This window comes from Pristis pectinata, chromosome 3 (genome assembly GCF_009764475.1).
Source record: "Pristis pectinata isolate sPriPec2 chromosome 3, sPriPec2.1.pri, whole genome shotgun sequence".
Classification (NCBI taxonomy): Eukaryota; Metazoa; Chordata; class Chondrichthyes; order Rhinopristiformes; family Pristidae; genus Pristis; species Pristis pectinata.
Window position 1 is genome coordinate 31,512,664 of NC_067407.1, and position 23,922 is coordinate 31,536,585.

At 39.7% G+C, this 23,922-nt stretch overlaps 1 protein-coding gene across 2 annotated transcripts in view; it reads left to right on the forward strand.

The window, feature by feature from the left end:
- Positions 1-23,922, forward strand: part of eps15 (epidermal growth factor receptor pathway substrate 15) — a 115,505-nt gene that overhangs the window by 56,984 nt on the left and 34,599 nt on the right. For both annotated transcript variants that reach the window (XM_052012497.1, XM_052012496.1), the window contains exons 12-13: positions 358-443; positions 11,015-11,087. In XM_052012497.1, the coding sequence (XP_051868457.1) occupies positions 358-443; positions 11,015-11,087 (159 nt within the window). The remainder of the gene's footprint in view (positions 1-357; positions 444-11,014; positions 11,088-23,922) is intronic.

Below are 23,922 nucleotides of genomic sequence, written 5' to 3' on the forward strand. Positions count from 1 at the left end.
AAGTTGTGGGACATGTAACATCAGGTTATTGTGTACCACAAAGGCAAACAGACTCTTGTACTCTAATCTGTTGCTCAGAATTAAACTTCTATGTGTCATTCATTAGGTCAGGGCTTTAGATTTGATACTTACTGTAGATTAGTCAATTTAGATTGTGTTTTAATATTATGTTGGAGCAACAAAATGGTGGACAAGTTCAGGATAAGAATTATGCTTCAATACAATTCGTGTGTTCTATTTAATCTAGAAAACTCTGTTTAAGCCATGAAATAGAGTGATGCTGTGAACTTTAAACTGATTTGAATTCACATGATGATGTTCTAAATGCTTAAATAACCAAGAGCATGCTTTCCACAGAATGGAGCCACTCTGAACACTGTAGCTGACTTTTCAGCCATCAAAGAACTTGATTCTATACACAACGAAATAGCCGATCTTCACAGGTAAACAATATGTTTGACACTGTATGCTCTTCTGCTGAGTACAAAAGACATATATCAAACCATGTGAAAATTCAACAACTATGTCTTCCCATATAAAAAAATTAGAAAGATAGCAATTACTGTGTTATATACTTGGGGTTAATGTTGCAATTGATAATTTTCTGCTGTAGGTTGTTTTAGAAATATTACTGTAATTAGCTGATTGAAGAAAAATGTCGCCAAGAGGTGATAGTATCAATGCAAAATATATTTATAACTGCAATAGAGCCTTCTTTGTCTCAAGTTCCTACAATAGTTAAAGCCAGAGTATTTTCACAGAGGATTTAATGTTTTTTTTTACAATGGACATTTTTAAGAATTGTTTTCTAAAGCAATGGTTCCCAACCTTTAGGAATGAAAGCCTCACTTTTTCATGCAACTACTTTGGAAGAGAGTCAATTTTCAGGTCTGAGACCCTTCAGCTTAAACCTGAAAAGTTAATTCCGTTTCTTTTTACACAGATGTTGTCTTACCTGCTGAGTGTTTCCAGCATTTTCAGTTTTATTTCAGATTACTAACATCTGCAGTTTTTATGATTTTCATAACATAGAATCAAAGGTTGACAGAAATTACTGAACAGTTGGGCCATTCATGAAGGAGCAGAAGTTTCAGCTACATGCCAGATACATTCCCACAAGAGGGAAAGGCAGGGGAACGAAAGCCAGAACTCCTTGAATGATGAAGGAAATTGAGATTATCATAACACAAAAAAGGGTATATAATACATGTCATTTGAATTCATCCAAGTTAAATACTATGTGAGAGGGAAAATAAGATCGGTATAGAGAGAATCTGAGAATAGAATGGCACTTAAGGTAAGAGGGAACCTAAATGCATTTACCAACATGTAAAGTAACCGGGTAATAAAGGGCAGGTTGGGACCTTTTAGAGCTAAAGAAGGGATAAAATTTCAGAATGTGGGTACTTTAGTATTGGTGTTCACTAAGGTAGAATATTCTGTTGGAGGAACTGGAGATGGTAGAAGTAATGGATGGTCAATAAGAAGGAGGTTCCAGAAAGACTGGCTGTGCTGGTCCGGGTAACTTGTATTCCTAGTCGCTGAGAGAAGCAGAGGTGTTAGTAGATGACAGGCTTGCCATAATCTTCCAATCTTCCCCAGATACAGGGAGGAATGAGAGGTTTAGAAAGTAGCAAGGGCAATACTCTAGTTCAAGAATGTGTGTAAGGACATTCCTTGTGTTTGTAGGCTGGACAGTTCAAATTGGTGGTGGGTAAAGTAGAAAAAATTTAATTGGGTGGGGGCAGTTAGCAGATACTTGAAGAGGTCTGAGTTAATTAAGGAGAGCCAGCATGGATTTGTAAAAGGAATATCATGTTTGACTAAACTATTTGAATTTTTTTTGATGGAGTAATAGAGAAAATCGATAAAGGAAATGAAGTAGATGTTGTTTGTATGGATTTTAAGAAAGTGTTTCATAAAGTCCTACATAAAAGGCTTGTTAACAAAATTGAGTCACGTGGAATTGGGAGGGTTAGTGTCAATTTGAACAAAATTTGCCTTAAGGACAAAAATAATGGCAAGTTTTGGAAGAGTGTTTTTCCAGACCAGAAGATGTAGATGGTGCTTATCCACATTGTTTTCCCTTTTTTTTATATATGACGTGGAAATTAGAATGCAGAATAAAATTTCAAAGTTTGCCTCTGACACCAGACTTGGAGGTGTGGCAAACAGCCAGGTAGCTGCAGCGGTGAGCAGAAAGGCCAGACAGGTGACAGATGGAATTAAATATTGAATAGCCTAGATGGTGCAATTTGACAGAAGGGAGTCTTGACAGTTCTTATAGTGGTGGGCGGTGGGGTGCAGAAATGGTTTACTCCATTCCCCCTCCATAGCTGACAAGGCTCTCATTTCCTTCATTTCTGCTCTCACCATTTCTATCCAAAATAATGTGGGGTTCACTTTCTCTTCCTTTCAGCTCAACTGCCTCCACATTAGATGATCCTTGATAATTTCCAACAATTCCAATACAAGCAACTGCCGGAGATATCATCCCAAAAAAAGGGACTGTCCCCTCTGTGATGCTTGGGTTCATTGTTCAATCTCTACTAATACCCAAACCTCTTCTCAGAGCACTTTCCCATGCAACCTTAGCAGATGCACTACCTGCTCTTTACCTCTTCTCTTCCTGCCAGCCTTGGCCCCAAACATACTTTTCAACTGAAACAGCATTTTAGTTGTGCTACTAATTCAGTGTAATTCTTCCGGTGCTCATAATGTGGTCTCCTTTACATTGGGGTGACCAAATGCACATTAGGTGACTGCTTTCCAGAACACCTCTGCTCAGTTCACAAGAATGGTCTTGAGCTTCCAGATGTTAGTCACTTTAATTCAACACAACACTCCCACTTCAACTTTCTGCCTTTGGCTTTCAATGTTATTACAATAAAGCTCAGTAGTTCATCTTCCGACTTGGAATGCCACAGTCTTCTGGATTGGACGTTGTATTCTGTAGTATGAGATGTTTTAGCCTCGTGCCTCACATTTCCAGCATTTTGTTTCTCCCTCCTCTTCTGGTTATTTTTCAATTTCCTCCATCCATCCGTATCTGCTGCTTGCCCAGACATATTTCTGCTGTTCACCAGCCTGTACCACTGCTTTCAGCCAGCATCACGACCAATTGTGTCATAGAATCCTTCTGGCCTCCATCCTATCACAGAAAGAACAAAAGGAAAGGCCTACCCCTCCTCCATTCTCTGTAACTTAAAACTTAAATTATTTTTAATTTTTCTCTATTCTGGAAAAAAAAGGTGACTTGAGACATACGCTCTGTTTCTCTCTCAGTAGATGCTGCCTCATCTGAGTATTTTCACCATTTTCTATTTTTATTTCATAATCTTTCTTTTTCAATCTTTTTATTAGTTTTCAAATTAATACAGATTAATATATAACATCAATGTTTGTACATGTAATACAAAGAGATTGGGAGAACAATCATGGCATGGATAATCATAAAAAACAATAAAGTATATAAAAAAAATCTGTAGATCCAACGATCTCTTAGTGAATGAATGTAATATGAAAGAAAGGAAAGAAAAAGATTTATTATAAAATATAAAAGAAAGAAAAAAAAATCCCTAAAACAATAAGAAAATTTATAAACAGTATATCAAACCAAACTAAGCGAAGGAAAAAAAAATTCAAAGAAAAAGCAAACAAAAAAAAACTGGACTAAAATTTCTAGTAGAAACCGAGCAATATTATGTCATCAACTCCATTCCTCTAAGTTGAAAGGTTATTACAAGGGGATTTATATCATGTGAAAATATTGAATAAATGGACTCCAAACTTCCTCAAATTTAAGCGAAGGATCAACAGTACCACTCCTAAGTTTTTCCAAGTTTAAACATGATATAGTTTGAGAGAACCATTGAAAAGTAGTAAGGGGTATTGGATCCTTCCATTTAAGCAAAATGGATCATTTGGCCATTAAGGTAACAAAGGCAATCATACGGTTAGCGGAGGCAGATAGATGGCCAGGCTCTATCCATGGTAATCCAAAAATTGCAGTGATAGGATGAGGTTGTAAATCAACCTGCAATACGTTTGAAATAATGTTAAAAATATCTTTCCAATATTTTTCCAAAAGAGGACAGGACCAAAACATATGTGTCAACATTTCATAATCTTTAATGATTTCTTTCCCTACCACATCATGTAATACCTCAGAGAAAAAAAATAGAAGAAAAGCATACTCTCAGAAAATATAGAGGGTACATTTGTAAATTAACTGATAATATGTAATCGTGTTATCTTGTTAACTTGCTATTCATTCCTATCCCTATTTCTGCATAGAAATGGTGTGATTGCATCTTATGCCTAGTGATAGTGCTGTACATAGAACAGTACAGCAGAGGAACAGGCCCTTCGGCCCACGTGTCTGTGCTGACCATATTGCCAATTTAACTAAACCCATCTGCCTTCACATAATCCATACCCCTCCATTCCCTCACATGTACAAGTGAGTATCTCACTATCATGTCTGGATCCACCACCATCCCTGGAGGTGCATACCGTGCATCTACCGTTCTTGGTGTGTAAAAACAAAACTTGTCCTGCACATCTCCTTTAAACTTTGCCCCTCTCACCTTAAAACTATGTTCTCTGTATTTGATATTTCTACCATGGGAGAAAAAGACTCTGACTATTTACGCCTCTCATAATTTTATAAATTTCTTTCAGGTTTCCCCTCGGCCTCTAATGCCTCAATATTGAATCTCTTGATTCTCCAGCTTATATTGCAGAAAAACAACCACGTAGCTTTACACCTGTGCTTTGCAGATTGTCCGATTTTTTGCTGTCTAAGTTATGTCAAAATCAGGGCAGAATATTATGTGGCTAAAATGGGGATTGAAATACTTCTCCAGACTTGCTTACTCACCCCACTTCTTTTGAAAACTCCATTTGTGCCTTATGAACCACGTGAAATACCACAGAAAACCCCATAAGTGTTTATATTAATCCATCTATCTTTACATTGCTCAAAAGTTTGAGAATGTGTTTCCTTTTCAGTACAGGGGACTATAATGTGCAGTAAATTTTTTATGTCACTGAACACATGCTCATACGAGACACAAGAGACTGCAGATACTGGAATCTGGAGCAATAAGCAATCTGCTGGAGGAGCTCAGTGGATCAAGAAGCATCTGTGGGGGGGGGGGGGGAATTGTCAATGTTTTGGGTTGAAACCCTGCGTCATAGTCAGGAATTGCTAAGACGTTTAGCTTAATTTCCTATATGAATCAAGGGATTGGGCCAAAGTTCTGGTTATCGTGAGATGGCGCCACAGTGGAGGTGAATGCCAGTCCTTCAACTTTCCACTTGGCCCATGTGTCATTCAAACATGTCTCTCACTGCATCACAAAGTTTTCATGGAGCTCAAATCCCCCAACCTTTGTGCTGGTGGATGGTCCCTGCTACTGGCAGTCTGGGCAGTGCTAAGCTGTAAAGGCAAACCTGGATTGTCAAATGGCAACAGGACTTGGAAGTCTGGGACTCATTACAAGGTGGGGTTTGTGCAGTGTGTTGGAGGATTTTTGGGGGAAATGTTTAGGCAGTTGCAAGCTATAGATTGTATTATTCCTAAAACCAAGAATTATGGTTAAAACTGCAATCATAGAAGAAAAAAAGTAAAATATTGAACAGAAGGAATGATACAGCGAAATCTCTAGGTGGTAGAGCTGGTGCCGCACAGTGCCAGTGACCCTTGTTCAGTCCTGACCTCTTGTGTTATCTTTGTGAAGTTTGCACTTCCCTATGACTGCATGGGTTTCCTCTGCGTTCTCTGGTTTCCTCCCATATCCCAAAATGTGCAGGTTCTTGGGTTAATTGACCAATGTAAATTGGCCCCAGTATGTAGATGAGTGGTAGAATATGGGGGTAGTGTATGGGAATCTGTGGATAATAGAATGGGTTACTGTAGGATTACTGTGCAAATAGGTGTTTGAAGGTTGCTGCTGAGTTCGTGGGCTGAAGGGTCTGTTTCCGTGCTGTATCTCTGTACGACTCACGTGGGAACTTGTTAACCATTCATAACCCTAACCCACCCTGATACCTTCCTAAATGTTTCATGTGCACATTATAAGGGGAGATAGCTAAAGAAGACACAGTGGCAAGCAAATTCATTCAAAATCTCCCAAAAATAAATGACAATGAAGCATTTTGTTTTCCTGATTGACAGATTGAACTTTTTACATGTTGAGAGTAACCTAGTTATTAATGTGGTGTTCTGAAGCTGTTGGTTTCATTTATGAGTGCAGGCCTGGTAGCCAAATTATTTGTCCTTGGATATTAGTAAATTGACCCCTTCCCACTTATGTTACATTAGCAGCCTTTCTCTCACCACCACCTGAATTTCTTATTCAACAGCAATAGCTTCTTCAACACTTAGATTCATCCCATGCAAATTCCAGCATGCTAGATTCTGCTGCACACATAAGATATCTTTATTAGTCACATGTACATCAAAACACACAGTGAAATATATCTTTTTGCATAGTGTTCTGGGGGCAGCCCACAAGTGTCGCCACGCTTCCAGCGCCAACATAGCATGCCCACAACTTCTTAACCTGTACGTCTTTAGAATGTGGGAGGAAGCTGGAGCACCCGGAGGAAACCCACACAGACACGGGGAGAACGTACAAACTCCTGACAGACAGTGGCCGGATTTGAACCTAGGTCGCTGGTGCTGTAATGGTGTTACGCTAACCACAACACTGCTGTGCCTTTTGTATGTTCATTTATGACTCTCAACAACCCTCACCCATCCTCTGTTTTCCAGTGCCTTCACTTGTAAATAAGAATCTGCTTCTTATTCACAAATCCCCCTGTGCCCTTGCCATACCCTTTGTTTGCAGTTCACACCTGTCTTCAGTCCCATCTCTCCTCTGCTGATTTGAAGCAATTGTGCACTTTTGTTTCTCTAGGTGGCAGAGCCTTCACTTTATACTCTGGACTTCTTCCTCCAAATTTTTCAGCTTCCTACTTTATCCTACCTTCAAAACTATTTTTAGTTTCTCTAATTTGTGTTTTCTGTTCTGGTTGTAAGTTGTATTGGGATATTTTGCTTTGTTAGATGCCAAAAACAGGGTATGTAACAATTGGTTTCTATATAAGCGACGCTTTGACTTCTGCAAGGAAGGTGAATTTTCTTCGAAACATTTTGATATACACATCATCTCATTAGCAGAGACCAAACAGCTGATCCCCCACCTGTCCTCTTCAATGCAACTTGTATTTGGCAAAAGGAAAGATTCGAGGGAAATAATTAAACAATCCCTCAAATAATTGTGTTAAGTAACACAAATTCCTCAAAAAAACAAAGGCCACAACAGTGGCTTTGTCCAATGAACAATGTAACCATTGGATTCAATTCCCTCTTTCTACTGATGATCTGAAAGTGGCATACTGTAATTAGTGAGTCAAATTTAAATATGTTTCAAATAGGAACCATGGTTCCTATTTTTGATCATCAGCCTTTGCTCACTTGTTGGCATGTGTGTGCACAAGTGTTAGATGAGGACCTGATGGGCTAGACCTTGATGTCTCCTTAGGTCATATAGCCTAAGAATGCTCTTGGATGTAGCTGACGATAAAAATGGCTTCTGAAAGAATTTTGTTTTTGTCATTTTTTGGGATCTGTACTTTGCTGGCAAGGCCAACATTTATTGCCCATTCCTAATAAACATTGAGAAGACTGCCGCCTTGAACAGCTGCACTCCTTCTGGTGAAACAAATCCCACAGTGCTATTGTGTAGCGAGTTCCAGGATGTAGACCTAGCACTGATGACAGACCAGTGATATAATTCCAAATTGGGGTAGGGTGTGATTTGAAATGGAACTTGCAGGTGGTAGTGTTTCAATGCCCCCACTGCCCTTGCCTTTCATGTGGTCTTGGCCTGCTGTTAGAATAGCTCAGATGTAATTTAGTAGCTCAGAGGCACTGTAATTTATTTCTTAGACGTTACAAACTGCAGCTGCTGTGTGGCAGTGGCCTGGATAGTGTTGAGCTTCTTGAGAGTTTTTGGAGCTGCAGTTTTCCAGGCAAGTAGAAAATGTTCCATTACTTTCCTGACTTGTGCCTTGTAGGTGATGGAAAAGCTTGGGGATGTCAGGAGATTAATTTCTTGCTGCAGGATACCCATCCTCTGGTCTCCTCTTGTAGGCACAGTGTTTATGTGGCTAGTCCAGTTGAATATCTTGAAGGCTAATGTGACTGGTATTTTTGAGGCACAAATATTACTTGCTGCATGCAGACATGGACTCCTTCATTTGCTGAAAAGATGCAAATGGAATTGACCACTGTGAAATCATCAGCATACAACCTCGCTTTGGCCTTCTGAAAATGGCTGGCCCAAGAGATGGCCCTTGGGAACTCCCATAGTGATATCCTGGGGCTGATGTGATTGACCGCCAACAACTACGATCACCTTTTGTGTGAGGAGTGACTCTTAAGAACGTCTAGAGCGAACTGTAGCCAAGCAACAAATTGAAAAAAGTGGGAAAAAATTGTCAAAATCAGAAATTGTGTTTGGTGTGCCAAACTTTAGCTATATTTTTTTTAAAATTTAGCTTCAGTATTTTCTCCATGCAAATGGAATATTGCATCAAATGCAGTCAGATGCTGCTTGTCTGATCTTTTTCTAACCTTGGTCTGAATGTTCCAAAATGCACATTTAATTCTTTGGTTAGGAAAAAAATCATGCATCTGCCAACATATTTATTCCAGACTGGCTGGAGTTCTTAAGTTAGCATGCAATTTTGTCTATCGGTGATTACTGAGGATTTATTTACTGTACAAATATTGAAGATGGGCTGCAGTACCCTTTAAGGAAGCCATAAACTATCTCATGCAATTGTGTAAATTCCCTGAGGACTTGGAAAGGGTAAAGTAAATAAAGGCCTCTTGTACTGCACCAAGTGTACTGTATATTGCACTCCTATTTGACATGTGGTCCTAGCAGCATTTATCTCTTTGTTGAATTGGTTTTGTAAATTTGAGCAAATTCTTTCTGGTGTATGTTGTGACTTGTGTCCTACCCTGGATACATTAGTTGATATTTTAACATATTTAAAAATAAGACTAAATTAAGATATATTGTTCTCAACATAAGACTGAAGGTTAATCTGAACTCAACTTAGGTCCTGATTGCCTTATTAAATCATAAATAAATGTGAGGGATCTGCATAATAAATACCTTCCACATTTTGGTGAGAACGAGGAAACAATTTGTCTTTAAAAATACTTGGAGTTCCATCCTCAATAATACTCAGAACCTCGGTTAAAACCTAATCTATCACCAGACTTGGAAAAAATTTCTGAAGAGTTTTATTTAAGGAACTAAATTATCTTTAGTTTACAAGGTATTCACTTTTAATATTTGTATGAGACACCCTACGAATTTGCAAATGAGCAATGATACATTAATTTTATAGTTTTAAAAAAGCTTAAAAGCATAATATTTGTGCTATTATTATATTTCCTTCCTTAATAAACTGCCTTTGGTTTATTGTTATTGACCACCAGCTTACTTCAGATGACCTGTTTATCACCTTCCCACTGTTGCCTTCACCACTGTAAATTACTTCATCACACTGCCTCACAGGCTTGGTAACCACCTTCTATTTATATATTGAGTTCCCTTAGCAAGCTGCTGCTGCAGTATAATTAAACAGTTGTACATACCAGACAATTACCAACTTAAAATCTTTCTAGAAACCAATCAATTATCATTTGGGAAAATCATTTTGCACCCCTTCATTTATGCCCCCTCCCCAACCCCCACCTTTACCCAAAGCCCACTACATCAACTACAAGTTAAATGAATGACTGTATGCAATGTGGCGTGTCTCTCGGGCTAGGTTGTTTTCCACGTGACTGTTATTTCCTGGTTTCTGAAGTGATTCTGTAGAATCTGAAACCCTCGTCTGCGTATGCGGTGAGAGAGGGCAGGCTTACAATTGTTGGAGAATATCAGCCTCTGCTGATTATATCATGCAGGTATGCAGTCATAGGATTCACTCATGACATTCAATTGATGTACATTTGATTTTAAACCCCACACTTGTGAAGCTAAGCTGAGTGCCAAGTTAGAATGTACTGCAAAGATGATGCGAGTGGTAAGAGATTGTTTAAAATCTCCACGGCACCGCTCTCGACCCGACGACCGGTGAGTCTGAAAATTATCAGGGGTTGGAGGGGGGGTTGGGGAAGAGAGAGCTGTATGTTATGAGGTTGAAAAGGTAATTGACAGATCAAAATAAAATTGTCAGCCATGTCTGCGCACTGTCAGATTCTCATTAGTGAGGACTAAATACTAGATGAAATCATGCATACATTTTCCTGCTGTTAATGTGATATTATGTAAAATTTAGAAAGCATATGAAAAAATAATATATAATGTAAGAAAGCCGCAATTCATATATGCTGTAAGATTTAAAAGCATACCAACAATAGGACTTTCAAATGAAGGGTTACTTTTGTGCAGATAAAATCCCTAATTAAACAGAAAAAAAATGAATAATGCTTCTGTCAGATTCTGACGATTGTGTCTGTTCTTTTAAAAATGTATTTTATTATAAATAAACCTATAAAATCTTTTTTATACTAATCAAAGTGTGTGTGTATTGGTAGTTTAAAATGTAGTTTTGTAATAATATATAGTTTAATGGTGGGATGATCCTTTTAGCTCCTCCTCTTCCTATAAGCTCTAGTTTCTATTAGCCAACAGCTCCATAGCAACAGTGACATTTGTGGTGAGAAATCGTCTCATTGATTTTCGAGTCTGTATTTCACAGAATCCATTCTGATATCAGGCATTTTCATTCCTCACTGAAAGTGGGCATCTCATTCGCAGTTTAAAAGGTTGCTGATACCCTTCGCAGTTCCCTCTCAAGCACTAGCTCACTGTAAGAAGATGCATCTGAAGGGCGAGTCAGGATTTGGGAGCTGGTTAGCTGTTCCTGTTGTAGCTGATGTCCTTAAGTATACCTGCCTTGTCTGCTGGTCTTCCAGGGAGAAAAGCAGTGTGGAAGTGGAAATCAAAGAAAAAGAGGAAGCAATCAAGCAGCGAACGAGTGAGGTCCAGGCAAGTATTAATTGCACTAGTTGTTTAAGTTAAGTGATCAGCATCTGCAATGTCATGCTGCCCTTGCTGTATTTTCAGACTGTTTTTCAGATGCTGAGGTTTTGCCAATTTTACTGGCGGTGAAAGATTTTAGTTGGTATATCAGTCAGTTACGTCATGCAGAATTTTTACTGAAGCCACGCAGTAGCTATTTTCCCAAGATGAAAAATTTATATTACTCTTGGGTAAAATATCCTTTTTACAATTTTCTAGTACATTTACTAAGACTTGAAAAAATTATGAATTAAAATAGGGAAACTATTTGCATCTAATGCAAATTTTCTAATTATGCAAGTACAGTGACTTTTTAGCTTGAACAAAATTCGCACAAAAGCTCTTTGCTTAATATTTTTGCCTGAGACATCAGCGAGCACATTTGATATTTAATTGACAGTTGTGTTTATCTGATTTTCTCTGAGCGTCTAATCATTCTCTGCTCCAAGGATGCTTACAGCAGTCACCATGAATTGATCAGTAAACAATTTACATGACAGTTTCTTCAGATTGCAAGTTTTATTTGCCCCAGTTGCTATGATGTCATTAATGGAGGTGGCAGCGTAGCTGGAGAGGGGATAGTAAGGCATAAACATTACACTTTTTATTGCTGGTTATTAATGATAACGCATCATAAGATATTCATATCATGACTAGCTCCAATGTGAAATTCTCTTCTTAAGCATCATACCAGATTTCAATTGCATGACGCAGTAAGGATAGCTCAAAGAAAGGTAGCTGCATTGTTATTGTGCCAAAGAATTCTATTCAAAATGAATGATTGCATTACAGTTATGATAGCCTCCTAGGAGAACTACAAGAGCAAATCCTAATATTTTTGCATAATATTTGTCTTTTGAGGTTTTCAGCAGAATATTATAATCTGTTGAATTTGATATTCTTTCATGAGCCCTCCCACTCATTCTTCTGTTTACTTTTACCTTGGTTATATTTGGCTGCATTATCATACCAGCCTTGGAATGTTCTACTGTGATACTTATACTGTAAATTACTGTTGTTCAGATGTGTAGAAATATTTTCAGATTTTGCTTTGCAGTTTTTAGTACAGAAGTGCCGAGTACAGTAGGCAGTAAAAACACCACTTGCCAGTACTACAGAGGCAATATTTTTCTTGAGTGGTTACTGCAGATGTTGGAGATACAATGCAGGGAAATTATTAAATTTGATTGATGTTGAATAATATTTGGTTACTTCAGAAGCTAAATGCATTAGTCAGACACCAGGTTGTTTGAATGCATGTAACGCTTCTGTTTTCATCACACTATAATGGAGAGTTGTGAAACAGAGATCTGAGATTTTCACACAAGGTGGGAAAGAAAATTACTCCTAGATTACATTTGTGCATTCGATGCCAGGTTTCAAAATGCATTTAGAAAAGGACTGCCAATATGTTCCTTAACCATCCTCTTAGTGGAGGAGATGTATAGTGCAGGGAGTCACATTGAAGGGGAGAAATCCTTGTATGTAGCTGTGGATTAATTTGGACTCCGGATGATAGTCGTGACGTTCAGCCACTGAATTATTCCTTGTGTGAATCAAGATACATACAGCTATCTGTGATGATCACTGAGTTCAGTTACAAGTTAGTAAATTGTTCATACATTTTAAGCAGGTCAGCAGTGTTTTTCTTGAAATAAAGTTTGCTTTCCATGTGAACTTTAAAGTGTGTTTAGTATAATGGATGTGAATTACAGTAAAATTTACAATACTATGCAAAAGGGAAATGCTGTGCGCTCTCTGTTTCAGTTGTACATTGTTCCCATTCATGTGCTGTTTTTTTTACTTTCCCAGGTCATTCCAAAGTAACTTACAGCCAACGAGCCGCTCATTGAAGTGTTGTGAAGTAGTGAAATTCAGCACTAATTTTCACACAGTGAGGTCTCGTGGACATTGTCATAACTGAAAGAGTTATTTGTGTTAATGATAGTGGTTGAAGGATAACTGTAGTCAAGGTGCTGGCATCAATGAGGCTTTAGATTAATGGCTCTGATGATACTTATGGTAGTGCCATATTTCCTTTGTGTGGCATTGAAATGTTGGTTTAAAAAAAGCGTAACAAGCTTTGGTATGGGGCTAATATCTACTACTTTATTCTAAGGTGATAGCGATAGCAATGCCACTGAGCTAAGGCTGAGTCCTATTAAAAATTTCATTCCGAAAGCCGACAAGGGGGTTTCAAATCCCAGTTCTTCATACAATTGCACTTGACACAACAACAATGGATGTAGTTACTGACTGAAAGCAGCCAGTGACAAGAAGGATGAGAAAGATTAAGCTAATGTTTCAAATGCTCAAAAAGGAACAGCTAAAGATGAGAACTTCTCATGGTAACAAAAGAAATTGGAAGCAGGAATAGGCCACGTGGCACTTCAAGCTTGCTCTGGAAGCAGGAATAGGCCACGTGGCACTTCAAGCTTGCTCCGTCATTCAGTAAAATCATGGCTGATTGTGTATCTTTTGGTCATGTCCCTTGATTTCAGTGGAGTCCATGAATCTCATCAGTTCCAGCCTTGAATATGCTCAGTGACTGAGCATCCACAATCCCAATACATTTAATCCTTGGATAGAGAATTCCAAATATTTAGTCGCTGAGAGAAATAAGGAAATTTATGAGGACTCAGCTATAATCTTCCCAAAACCTCTAGGTGCAGGATTAACCTTGGCTCTTGTCCATCTTTGAAACATCTCTTGTTTCTTGCTGGCCAGAATTTGGTGCAATGCTTATGTCTGGTTGAATCAACATAAAATTTATTTTTTTCATCTCTCATTTCTTGACCCATGCGCAGAGCCCGGCTTCACATTACAGAAAATCGTGATAACAATTATTTTCTAGGAATGCAAACGCCTCCCTTGGGCCACCTATACTAAAGGTAGCAATCTAATCACATCTGACCTAGCCTGATGAACTATTTAACTGCTGATTCTTTTCAATGAATTCAGATCTTTGAGCCCAATATCTGTACGTGCAGGATCAACCTTGGCCCTTGTACATCTTTAAAATATCTCTTGTTTCTTACTGGCCAAAATTTGACACAATGCTTGTGTACGATTGGAGCATTTCATTGTTAACACTGTTTTATTTCTGTGGTTTTTCATTCTGTAGGCTTTAGATTGGTAAAAGGATATCTTTTTAGATATCTAAAAAGAACTGTAGTGAAATGCAGTATAGATGAGGCAGCGCATCTGTACTGAGTCAAGTTTGCCATAAACCAAAGTTACTTGGCCATTTCACTGCATTGATGCTATGAACTGGCACCACAATTGTAATTCAAATCCTAATTGAACCATTTTCTCCCCCTTTCTACATTTTTGAAAATTAGTAAAATTGAGAGCATATGGCCATTGAAAAGAGTAATGTCAAAAGTCAAAATATCGACTTTATTGTCAGATGCACATGTACATTGATGCAAAACTCGCTTGCAGCAGCATCACAGGCACATAGCATCACTTTCTCATGCCCTATTGATTGATCCCTATTGTCTGGTATTGGACTAGTGAGCCACAAATTGTGTGGAAATAGATGAATATGCTTGTTGGAATCCAGGATTTCTTTGTATTGAAACACATACGTATTGTCTTAAGATCATGGGTCGAGGCTTCAGGATTTATTGATATCCACTTTAATCGTATTGTTGTGAAGAATCAGGTGTTGACAGTTTAGGCAAAGGACTGTAACAGTGCTGATATGAGCATTAAATAATGTCATTGGTTATTGTAGGTTTGGAAGCTGCTTTATATTTGGAGTTTACCAACTCCTTTAGGGTGGGGGGAGGAGATAAACAGTTTAGAGTCACAGCTAATGAAGAAGTAATCATGTTATGAGCAAAAATTTCAGACATGATGAATTTTATTTTGTTCTTGCCCCTAACACTGTCTTTACTGCTGTAGCATTTTTGTTTATCATGATGAGACAATAGAGGTTGGAATTTCAGAGCTTTTGTGAATGTGTGGTTAAACTGCCACCACTACTGTTATTTTTTTTAATTAAATAGAGGAAATGCCAGGTATTCAGGCAGATCTGTGGCAAAAAAAAAGTTAACATTTTGAGGTCAGTGATCTTTCATCTGAGCTAGAAAATGTCAGAGACAATTAAGTTTTCAGATGCAGTGAAAGGGGACAGGAGAAAGGAAACAAAGGAAAGGTCCATGGTAGAGAGGAAGAGGAGAGATTGAAGAGCAAAAGAGGACATATTGGTAGCATGAACACTAGTGTGATGAGAGTGTTAGAATCAATTCACACATTTATAATATAAAGTAGGTGAATGGTGATGTTAATTATGACTTTATCATCTCAAATGGGTAAAATAAATAGCATTTGGTATCAAAATTCTGGTGATCTTTGTTGTATGGGGAAGACTCTTTAGTGGCTGACATCTTCATCATAAGTACCTGGAATATATCTCCATTTCTGCTGACTCTATGAAACATGAAAACAGAAAGCCCTGTAAACTCAGCAAGTGAGACAGCATTTGTGAAAAGAGGAAAAAAGTTAACGTTACAGGTTGAAGACTTTCCATCAGAACTGGGAAAGAGAAAACAAGTCACTTAAGTTGCATAGAGAGTAGGGGAAGAGATGGATGGAGCAAAGGGAATATCTGATAGGAAAGGCCAGGATTGGCATGATAAGCTCTTGATGAAATCATTGGTTGTAGGTTAATGAGAGCAATTAGAAAACGACACAAAAGGATGTGTGAAAATATGAAATGCAGAGCTCTTGAAAGTAGGGAAATATGGGTAGGGAGGGTAAAACTGAGTCAATATTACAGATGGGTGATCTACAATGCAAGAGGTCAGAGTAGGATGGAAAATTCAAGTGACTGACAAGAAGATCAAGTCACCAAATCTGCTTTTGGTCTTTCCAATGTAGAGGAGAGCACATCGTGAACAGCAGTGCACTTGAATGGAAGAATTGCAAGTGAATTGCTTCTTCACTGAAACAACTTTATGGGTCCCTGGATGGTCAGAAAGCAGCATGAGAAGGGGAATGGTTGATGAGTAGATTAGCGAGTCACAAATGGAATGACCTCTTCAGAGTGCTGAAAAAAGGTGAATGGGAAAGATATCTGGTGGTGGAATTTCTTTGGAGGTGGGGGAAATTGTGAAAGGATGATCGTTGAATATGGAGGCTGGTGGGATAGAAGTTAATGACAAGGAGAACTTGTTCCAGTAACATAGTGGTTAAGTTACTTGACTAGCAAGAAGAGGTCTGGGCTATTGATCCTGAGCCACGAGTTTGAATCCCACTATGTCAGCAGGGAATTTAAATTATGTAATTAAATAAATCTGGAATTTTAAAATAGGGCCAGTCTCATTAATATTACTTGTGAAACCATGGGATCCTTGTGAAACCCCTGCTGGTTCTCTAATATCCTTCTGGGAAAGAGCACAGCCATCCTTAGCTATTCTGGCTTTCCAATGTAATTAACTCTTAACTGTCTTCTCAGTTCAAGGGCAATTAGGGATGGATCATAACTACTGGCCTTGCCAGCAAAGTCCACGTTCTGAAGACATATTAAAAAATCTTCTTTATGTAATGGGTTGAATTAATGATTATTCTATTTATTACACTAAACTGGATAAAGAATGGATTTATTTTGATAACTGAAATTCATTATCACAGTTTAAGTTTTTGAAAAATTGATTTAATTTCATTTTAATAGTTACATCAGAAAAGCTATTTTCAGTTTCTTGCCTCAAAACTGATGCATTTTATCCTGAATTTCCTTAAATAGCTTAACAGTTCCTGTTTCCAATGTTAGTAATATTTAATATTTACAGTTTTCATTAGCTTTCCCCTTCAGTACCTTGGAGTTTTAAATTTTTCATTTTAGTGGAGCCTTTGGCAAGATTTCTTGAAATTTAAAACATAGAACATTACAGCACAGTACAGGCCCTTCAACCCATGATGTTGTGCCAACATTTTATCCTGCTTTAAGATCTATCTAACCCTTCCCTCCCACATAACCCTCCATTTTTCTATCATTCATGTGACTATCTAAGAGTCTCTTAAATGTCCCTAATGTATCTCCCTCCACCACCTCTGCCGTCAGTGCGTTCCACGCGCCCACCACTATGTAAAAAAAAACTTACCTCTGACATCCCCCCCCCCCGCCCCCGTACCTTCCTCCAATCACCTTAAAATTATGCTCCCTCATGTTAGCTATTTTCGCCTTGGGAAAATGTCTCTGACGGTCCACTCAGTCTACGCCTCATCATCTTGTCCACCTCTATCAAGTCACCTCTCATCATCACTGGCCTGTAATTTCTAGGGTTGTCCCTACTCCCTTCTTGAACAACAGAACAACATTTGCCACCCTCCAATCATCTGGCACTACTCCCATCGCCAGTAAGAACGCAAAGATCATCGCCAAAGGCGCAGCAATCTCTTCCCTCACTTCCTGTAATAACTTTGGATATATCCCGTCCAGTCATGGTGAATTGTCTGTCCGAATGTTTTTCAAAAGTTCAAGCACATCCTTTCCTCACGTTGATATGCCCTAGCGTATCAGCCTGTTATACACCATCCTCACAAACGTCAAGGTCTCTCTCCCTGGTGAATACTGAAGCAAAGAATTCATTAAGGACCTCCCCTACCTCTTCTGACTCCAGGCACGTTTCCTCTTTTATCCCTGATCGGTCCTACCCTCACTCTAGTCATCCTCCTATTCTTCACATGTGTAGAATGCCTTGGTGTTTTCCTTAATCCTACTCGCCAAGGCCTCCTTATGCCCCCTTCTAGCTCTCCGAAATCCATTATTAAGCTGCCTCCTGGCTACCAGAGCCCTGTCTGATCCTTGCTTTCTAAACCTTAGGTAGGCTTCTTTCTTGCTCTTGACAAGATATCTTACGTCTCTTGTCAACCACGGTTCCTTCACTCTACCATCCTTACCCTGCCTCAATGGGACAAACCTATCCAGAATACCATGCAAGTACTCCCTAAACAACCTCCACATTTCCATTGTGCACTTTCCAAGAACATCTGTTCCCAATTTACGCTCCCAGTTCCTGCCTAATAGCATCATAATTCCTCCCCCCCCCCCCCAATTAAATACTTTCCCATATTGTCTGCTCCTATCCCTCTCCAAGGCTATGATAAAGGTCAAGGAGTTATGGTCACTGTCTCCAGAATGCTCTCCGATCGAGAGATCTGAAACCTGATCAGGCTTATTGCCTAGCACCAGGTCCAGTATGGCCTCTCCTCTAGTCAGCCTATCCACATACTGTGTCAGGAATCCTTCCTGGACACACCTAACAAACTCTGCCCGATCTATCCCCTTTACACTAAGGAGGTGCCAATCAATATTAGGCAAGATGAAATCACCCATGACAACAACCCTGTTATTTTTGCACCTTTCCAAAATCTGCCTCCGATCTGCTCCTCAGTGTCTCTTCTGCTATTGGGGGTGGGGTGGGGGGGGGGGGGCGGGGGGGAGTCTGTATAATACTGCTAATAGAGTGATCGCTCCCTTCCTGTTTCTGACTTCCACCCACAGTGACTCAGAGGACTGTCCCTCCAGGACATCCTCCTTTTCTACAGCTGTGATACTGTTCCTGATCAGCAAAGCCACTCCCTCACCTCTTACCTCCTGAAAGATCTAAACCCCAGAATTTCCAGTAGCCATTCCTGGCCGTGTGACAGTGAAGTCTCTGTAACGGCCACCATGTCGTGGTTCCACGTACTTACCTATGCTCTAAGTTAATCACCCTTGTTCCTGATACTTCTCGCATTAAAGTAGACACACTTCAGCCCATCCAACTGACTGCAATTTTGCCCTTTCAACTACCTATTCTTCCTCACAGTCTTTCTACATGCTGCATCTGCTTGTACACTAAATGCACAAACCTCTGATCTATCACTCGGGTTCCCATCCCCTTGGGAAACTAGTTTAAGTCCTCCCCAACAAGCTCTAGCAAACCTACCCGCAAGAATGTTGGCTCCCCTCTGGTTCAGGTGTAACCCGTCCCTTTTGTACAGATCATACCTTCCCCAGAAGAGATCCCAATGATCCACAAATCTGAAACCCTGTCCCTGCACCAACTCCTCAGCCACGCATTCATCTGCCAAATCAACCTATTCTTACCCTCACTGGCACAGGCAGCAATCCAGAGATTACTAACCTTGAGATCCCGCTTTTCAGCTTCCTACCTAACTCCCTATATTCCCTCTCCAGGACCTAATTTCTTTTTCCTACCTATGTCATTGCTACCGATATGTATCACGACTTCTTGCTGTTCACTCTCCCCCTTCAGAATGTTGTGGAACCAATCCGAGACATCCCTGACCCTGGCAGCTGGGGGGCAACATACCATCCGAGAGTCTCTTTCACGTCCACAGAATCTCCTGTCTGCTCCCCTTACTATTGAACCCTTATCACTACCGCTCTCCTCTTCTATGCCACACAACCGGGCTCAGTGCCAGAGACCTGGTCACTGCAGCTTTCCCCTGGTCGGTCATTCCCCCCACCCCCCAACAGTATCCAAAGCAGTATATCTGTTATTGAGGGGAATGGCCACAGGGTTACTCTGCACTACCTGCCCCTTCTCCTGACAGTCACCCAGCTACCTGCCTCCTGCAGCTTAGGAGTGACTGCCTCCCTGTAGCTCTTATTGGTGAACTCCTCATTCTCCCGTAGGAGCCAAAGGTCATCCAGCTGCATCTCCAGTTCCCTGACACAGTCTGTAAGGAGCTGCAGCTGGATACACCTCATGCAGATGTAGCTAATAGGGAGACTGGATGTCTCTCAGAACTCCCACATCTCACAAGATGAACACACCGCTGACCCTGGAGCCATTCTAACTACTGTAGCCTAGCACTAAAGGAAAAATCAAAGAAAGAAAGGAATTTACCAGAGACTTGCCTTAGCCTCACCACCTCCCACCGAAGCCTCTTGTGCCAAAGCTTCAAGTGTTGCACTGTAACCCTGGTCCACTCCCACAATGGCTGCTCCGCTTTACCTACCTTCCTTTTATTCACTGCTGTTAATTAGCCAATTAACTATTAACAATTTGCAAATGTTCCTCTTTTAGACTCTTGCAAGGTGAAATTCGTAAGCACACTCGCAGGGACTCATCTGTTTTCAAAGGTCCCACTCCAAATCTCGCTCCAACTTCCGACTCTGCAAGGTGAAACTCACAAGCACATGCACAGAGACTCGCCTCTTTTCAAAGCTCCCGCTCCATTTATGACTTGCTTTATAGCTTCTGTATACAGGTTCAAAACTAAGATGGTTAAAGGGTATTGTGCTGTATTTTCAGATGCAAAATGGATTTATAAGTATCTAATATTGAATTATTGAAACTATTAAAACACCAGAATTATTAAAAATATTTAAGGGCATTATGCTTTTTATAGGAACCCTGTCCAAAATTTGGACTGTCCCAGTACCTGACTTGCTAAATGACAAACTCATCCAGCAGTGTGCTGCCGATGGGCAAGATGGAACCCTTCAGCAGCCTTCATTCATTTGTAGGTTAGTTGCTGGTTTGTTACTTCGGATGCTGATTAACCTCTTGAGTTTTAAAAACCTGAACTTTTTTTTTCCTGCTGCTTTGTTTTCCTTGGAATCTTAGAAAAAGCTCTGGCAAGGTTGCCTTTGGGGCTGTATGATAATGTTGATTAAATGATATCTTGGGTGAAATGGACTCATTTCAGACTGCAGCTTTGATATAAGCAACTTCTCACAGTAGTCAACCATTGCATCATAGTGATTTGTAAGGTTCTCTACCCATGAGGAACTGCCAAATTACTTTCCCAAATGGACAAGCAAAACACCATAAAAGAGCTCAAAGCTTTCCCTGCATAGCAGCTTCTCCTGGTTACGTGCCATAGACTGCTCTGCCATTGCCTGCATTACCAGATGAGCACCTTTGTCAATTGAAAGGAATTCCATCTCCTCAGCATCTAGCTGGTTTGTAATCTAGACACTACCTCCTGCAGTTCTTTACCTATGTTTACAGGTAGCAGCCATGATTCATTCATTTTTGACTATTGCTCTGTATGGGCTTTATTCCGGCCAGCTTACTGGTTGATTATTCAGTACCCAAGGATTTCATTCCTAAGCATTGTTCATGCGTCATGTCAGGAAGTAGAATACAACTTCACTGTCAGATGAGAGCCATGCCATCACCATTACATGTGGTACCAGACTCTAGTGTTTAAGAGTGTCATATCTTGTGATGCTGTATCATCCTGGGTTGACTGTATCTTTCTCAAATGGTGGAGATACCTCCACATATTCAGCACTTGCTCTGACATGGACAAAGATGAATTTTAAGTGTGAAAGGAAAGTAAAGAGAGACGAATGACCAATAAAAACATCTGCTTATTACGATACAATGTGGTTAATATGAGGTGTGTAACTGAGTAGGAAGATAAGTTGTAAGTAACCCAATGTAACAGCTCCTTTTTGCCACTTCCATACCCCTGTGACCACAAATGATATCCAGCTCCTTTAAGTGCAGAACCTCCATGTGCTTTGAGATCCAGTTAAGTTTTAACTAAATCTGTATGTCTTGGTCAGACACTGGAAAGAAGAAAGGTTAATATAAAAGACTAAAAAACATCTTGTTTACTTTGAAGGATATTTGGTTTTCTTGAATTATTATAAAATTAATTGTGTAGTTTGGAGCAGGATTGTGGAGATCTATCTGTTGTAAAAATACTGACTACTTTGTGTAATGTTTAATTAGAAAGATAATTTGCAATATGGTGCATACATCATTTATTTTTTATTCTTTCACAAGAAACAAAGCTTTCATTTATTGCCCATCCTTAATTGCCTTAAATTGAATGTCTTACTAGGCCATCTCACAAGGCATCTAAGAATCAATTACATTGTTTTGAGTCTGGAATCACATGTAGGCCAAATTGGGTAAGGTTAGCAAATTTCTTCTCCTACAGGATATTAAAGAGCCAGATAGGATTTTAAGATCAAATGGGAAGATTCACAGTTACTGATAACAGCCTTCTATTCCAAATAATAATTGAATTTAAATTGCCCAGTATCCACAATTTGAACTCTTGCTTCTGGATCATTAGTCCAGATACCTTGGTTACAAGTCCAGCAATATTATGTATGCTGGGGTTTCTTATTTGGTTACCCTATTCATAGAATGTCAAGGAGGACGAGAAGGGCAGACTGACCAAAGGAAATAGGTGGTTTAAAAACTACAGATTTAAATTGGGAATGAAATAACAGAGGATAAGAAGAAAGTTAGAAGCAGTTGGACATCAAAATTTGGACCTTCAGAAACTTATTTTACGCGGAAACATTTGAAACATGGCAGGAGTAAACCATTCAGCCCCTCGAGCCTGCTCTACCATTCAGTAACATTATGCCTGAACCAACCTTGCCTCAACACCAGTTTCCTGTGCTCACCCCATGCCATTTGACGCCCTTCTACATTAAATGTATGAATATAGTCAATGTGGAGATTGATAGTGATTCTGCCTTCACAGATGTCTGAGGTAGAGAATTCCAGAGTCATGATATGAGGGAAGAAATTCCTCCTCACTTTTGTCTGAAATGGATGGCCCCTTACTCTGAAACTATGCCGCATGTTTCTAGTTACCATCTCAATAGGAAGTGTCCTCTCAGCATCCACCCAGTCATTTCCCTTCAGAATCTTATGTTTTAATAAGATTACCTTTCATTCTTTTAAACTACAATGAGTTTAGGCCCAACCTTTTTCGTACATCAACCCCTTAATTCCAGCTTTCAACCAGATTGCCTCCAATGTAAGCATTTGTCCCCTAACTGTGGAGGCCCAAACTACATGCATTACTTCTAGTGCAGTCAGCCCCCTGAAACATTGCATCCTAGTTTTGTACTCCATACACCTTGCAGTAAAAGCCAAAATTTTGTTAGTTTTTCAAAATACTTGCCATAACTACATGCGAGTTCTTTGTTTGGCATTTATTATGGCCCTCGGATCCCTTTTTATATCACATTTTGTAGTATCTCTGCATTTAAAAAAATAATTTTGTTTCATTCTTCCTTTCAAGGTGAATCATCTCGTATTTTCCCACATTATACCGCATCTGCCAACAACTTACCCACTCCTTAATCCATCTATATTCCTTTGCAGGCTCCTTGTGTTCTTCTCACTACTTGCTAACCCATCTTTCTTTGTATCATCAGCAAATCTGGCTGAAAATTTAAGTTGAAACCTTCTCAAGTTTACAGTAGTCTGGCTGTGCCAGAGCTCCATAGGATGGGCAAATTAGTAATTCAACTGCAGAGATCTTTTTGAGGACTGAGCAAGACCAGTATGGTGGTGCAGCTGGTAGAGCTGCTGCTTTACAACTCCAGCTGCCAGGTTTGATCCTGAATTCTGTCTGTCTGTGTCTGTTTGTGTTCAGTTTGCACATTCACCTTGTGACTGCATGACATACCTGTAGGTGCTCTGGTTTCCTCCTCCCGTGTGCCAAAGATGTGCAGGTTTGTAGCCTGTTGACTATTGTAAATTGCCCCTTGTGTGTAGGTGAGTGATAGAATCGGGGTTGGTTGTGGGGGGTGTGGGAATTGATGGGAATGTGGAGAGAAAAAATGGGATTTGGGTGGGATTAGTGTAAATGAATGCTTGATGCCTGGCATGGACTCAGTCAGTCTAAGGGCCCGTTTCTGTACTGTGTTAATCTATGATTCCAAGATGCACAATCCACTCATTGCCAGGCCTCATCATGCCCATCTTTCTAGCTTCACAGTTGTCTTTTTTTGCCAGCTCACATTTGAGGCTTGCATTTTCATTTAGGATTAGGGCTCCTAGTTATTTGTGTGTCA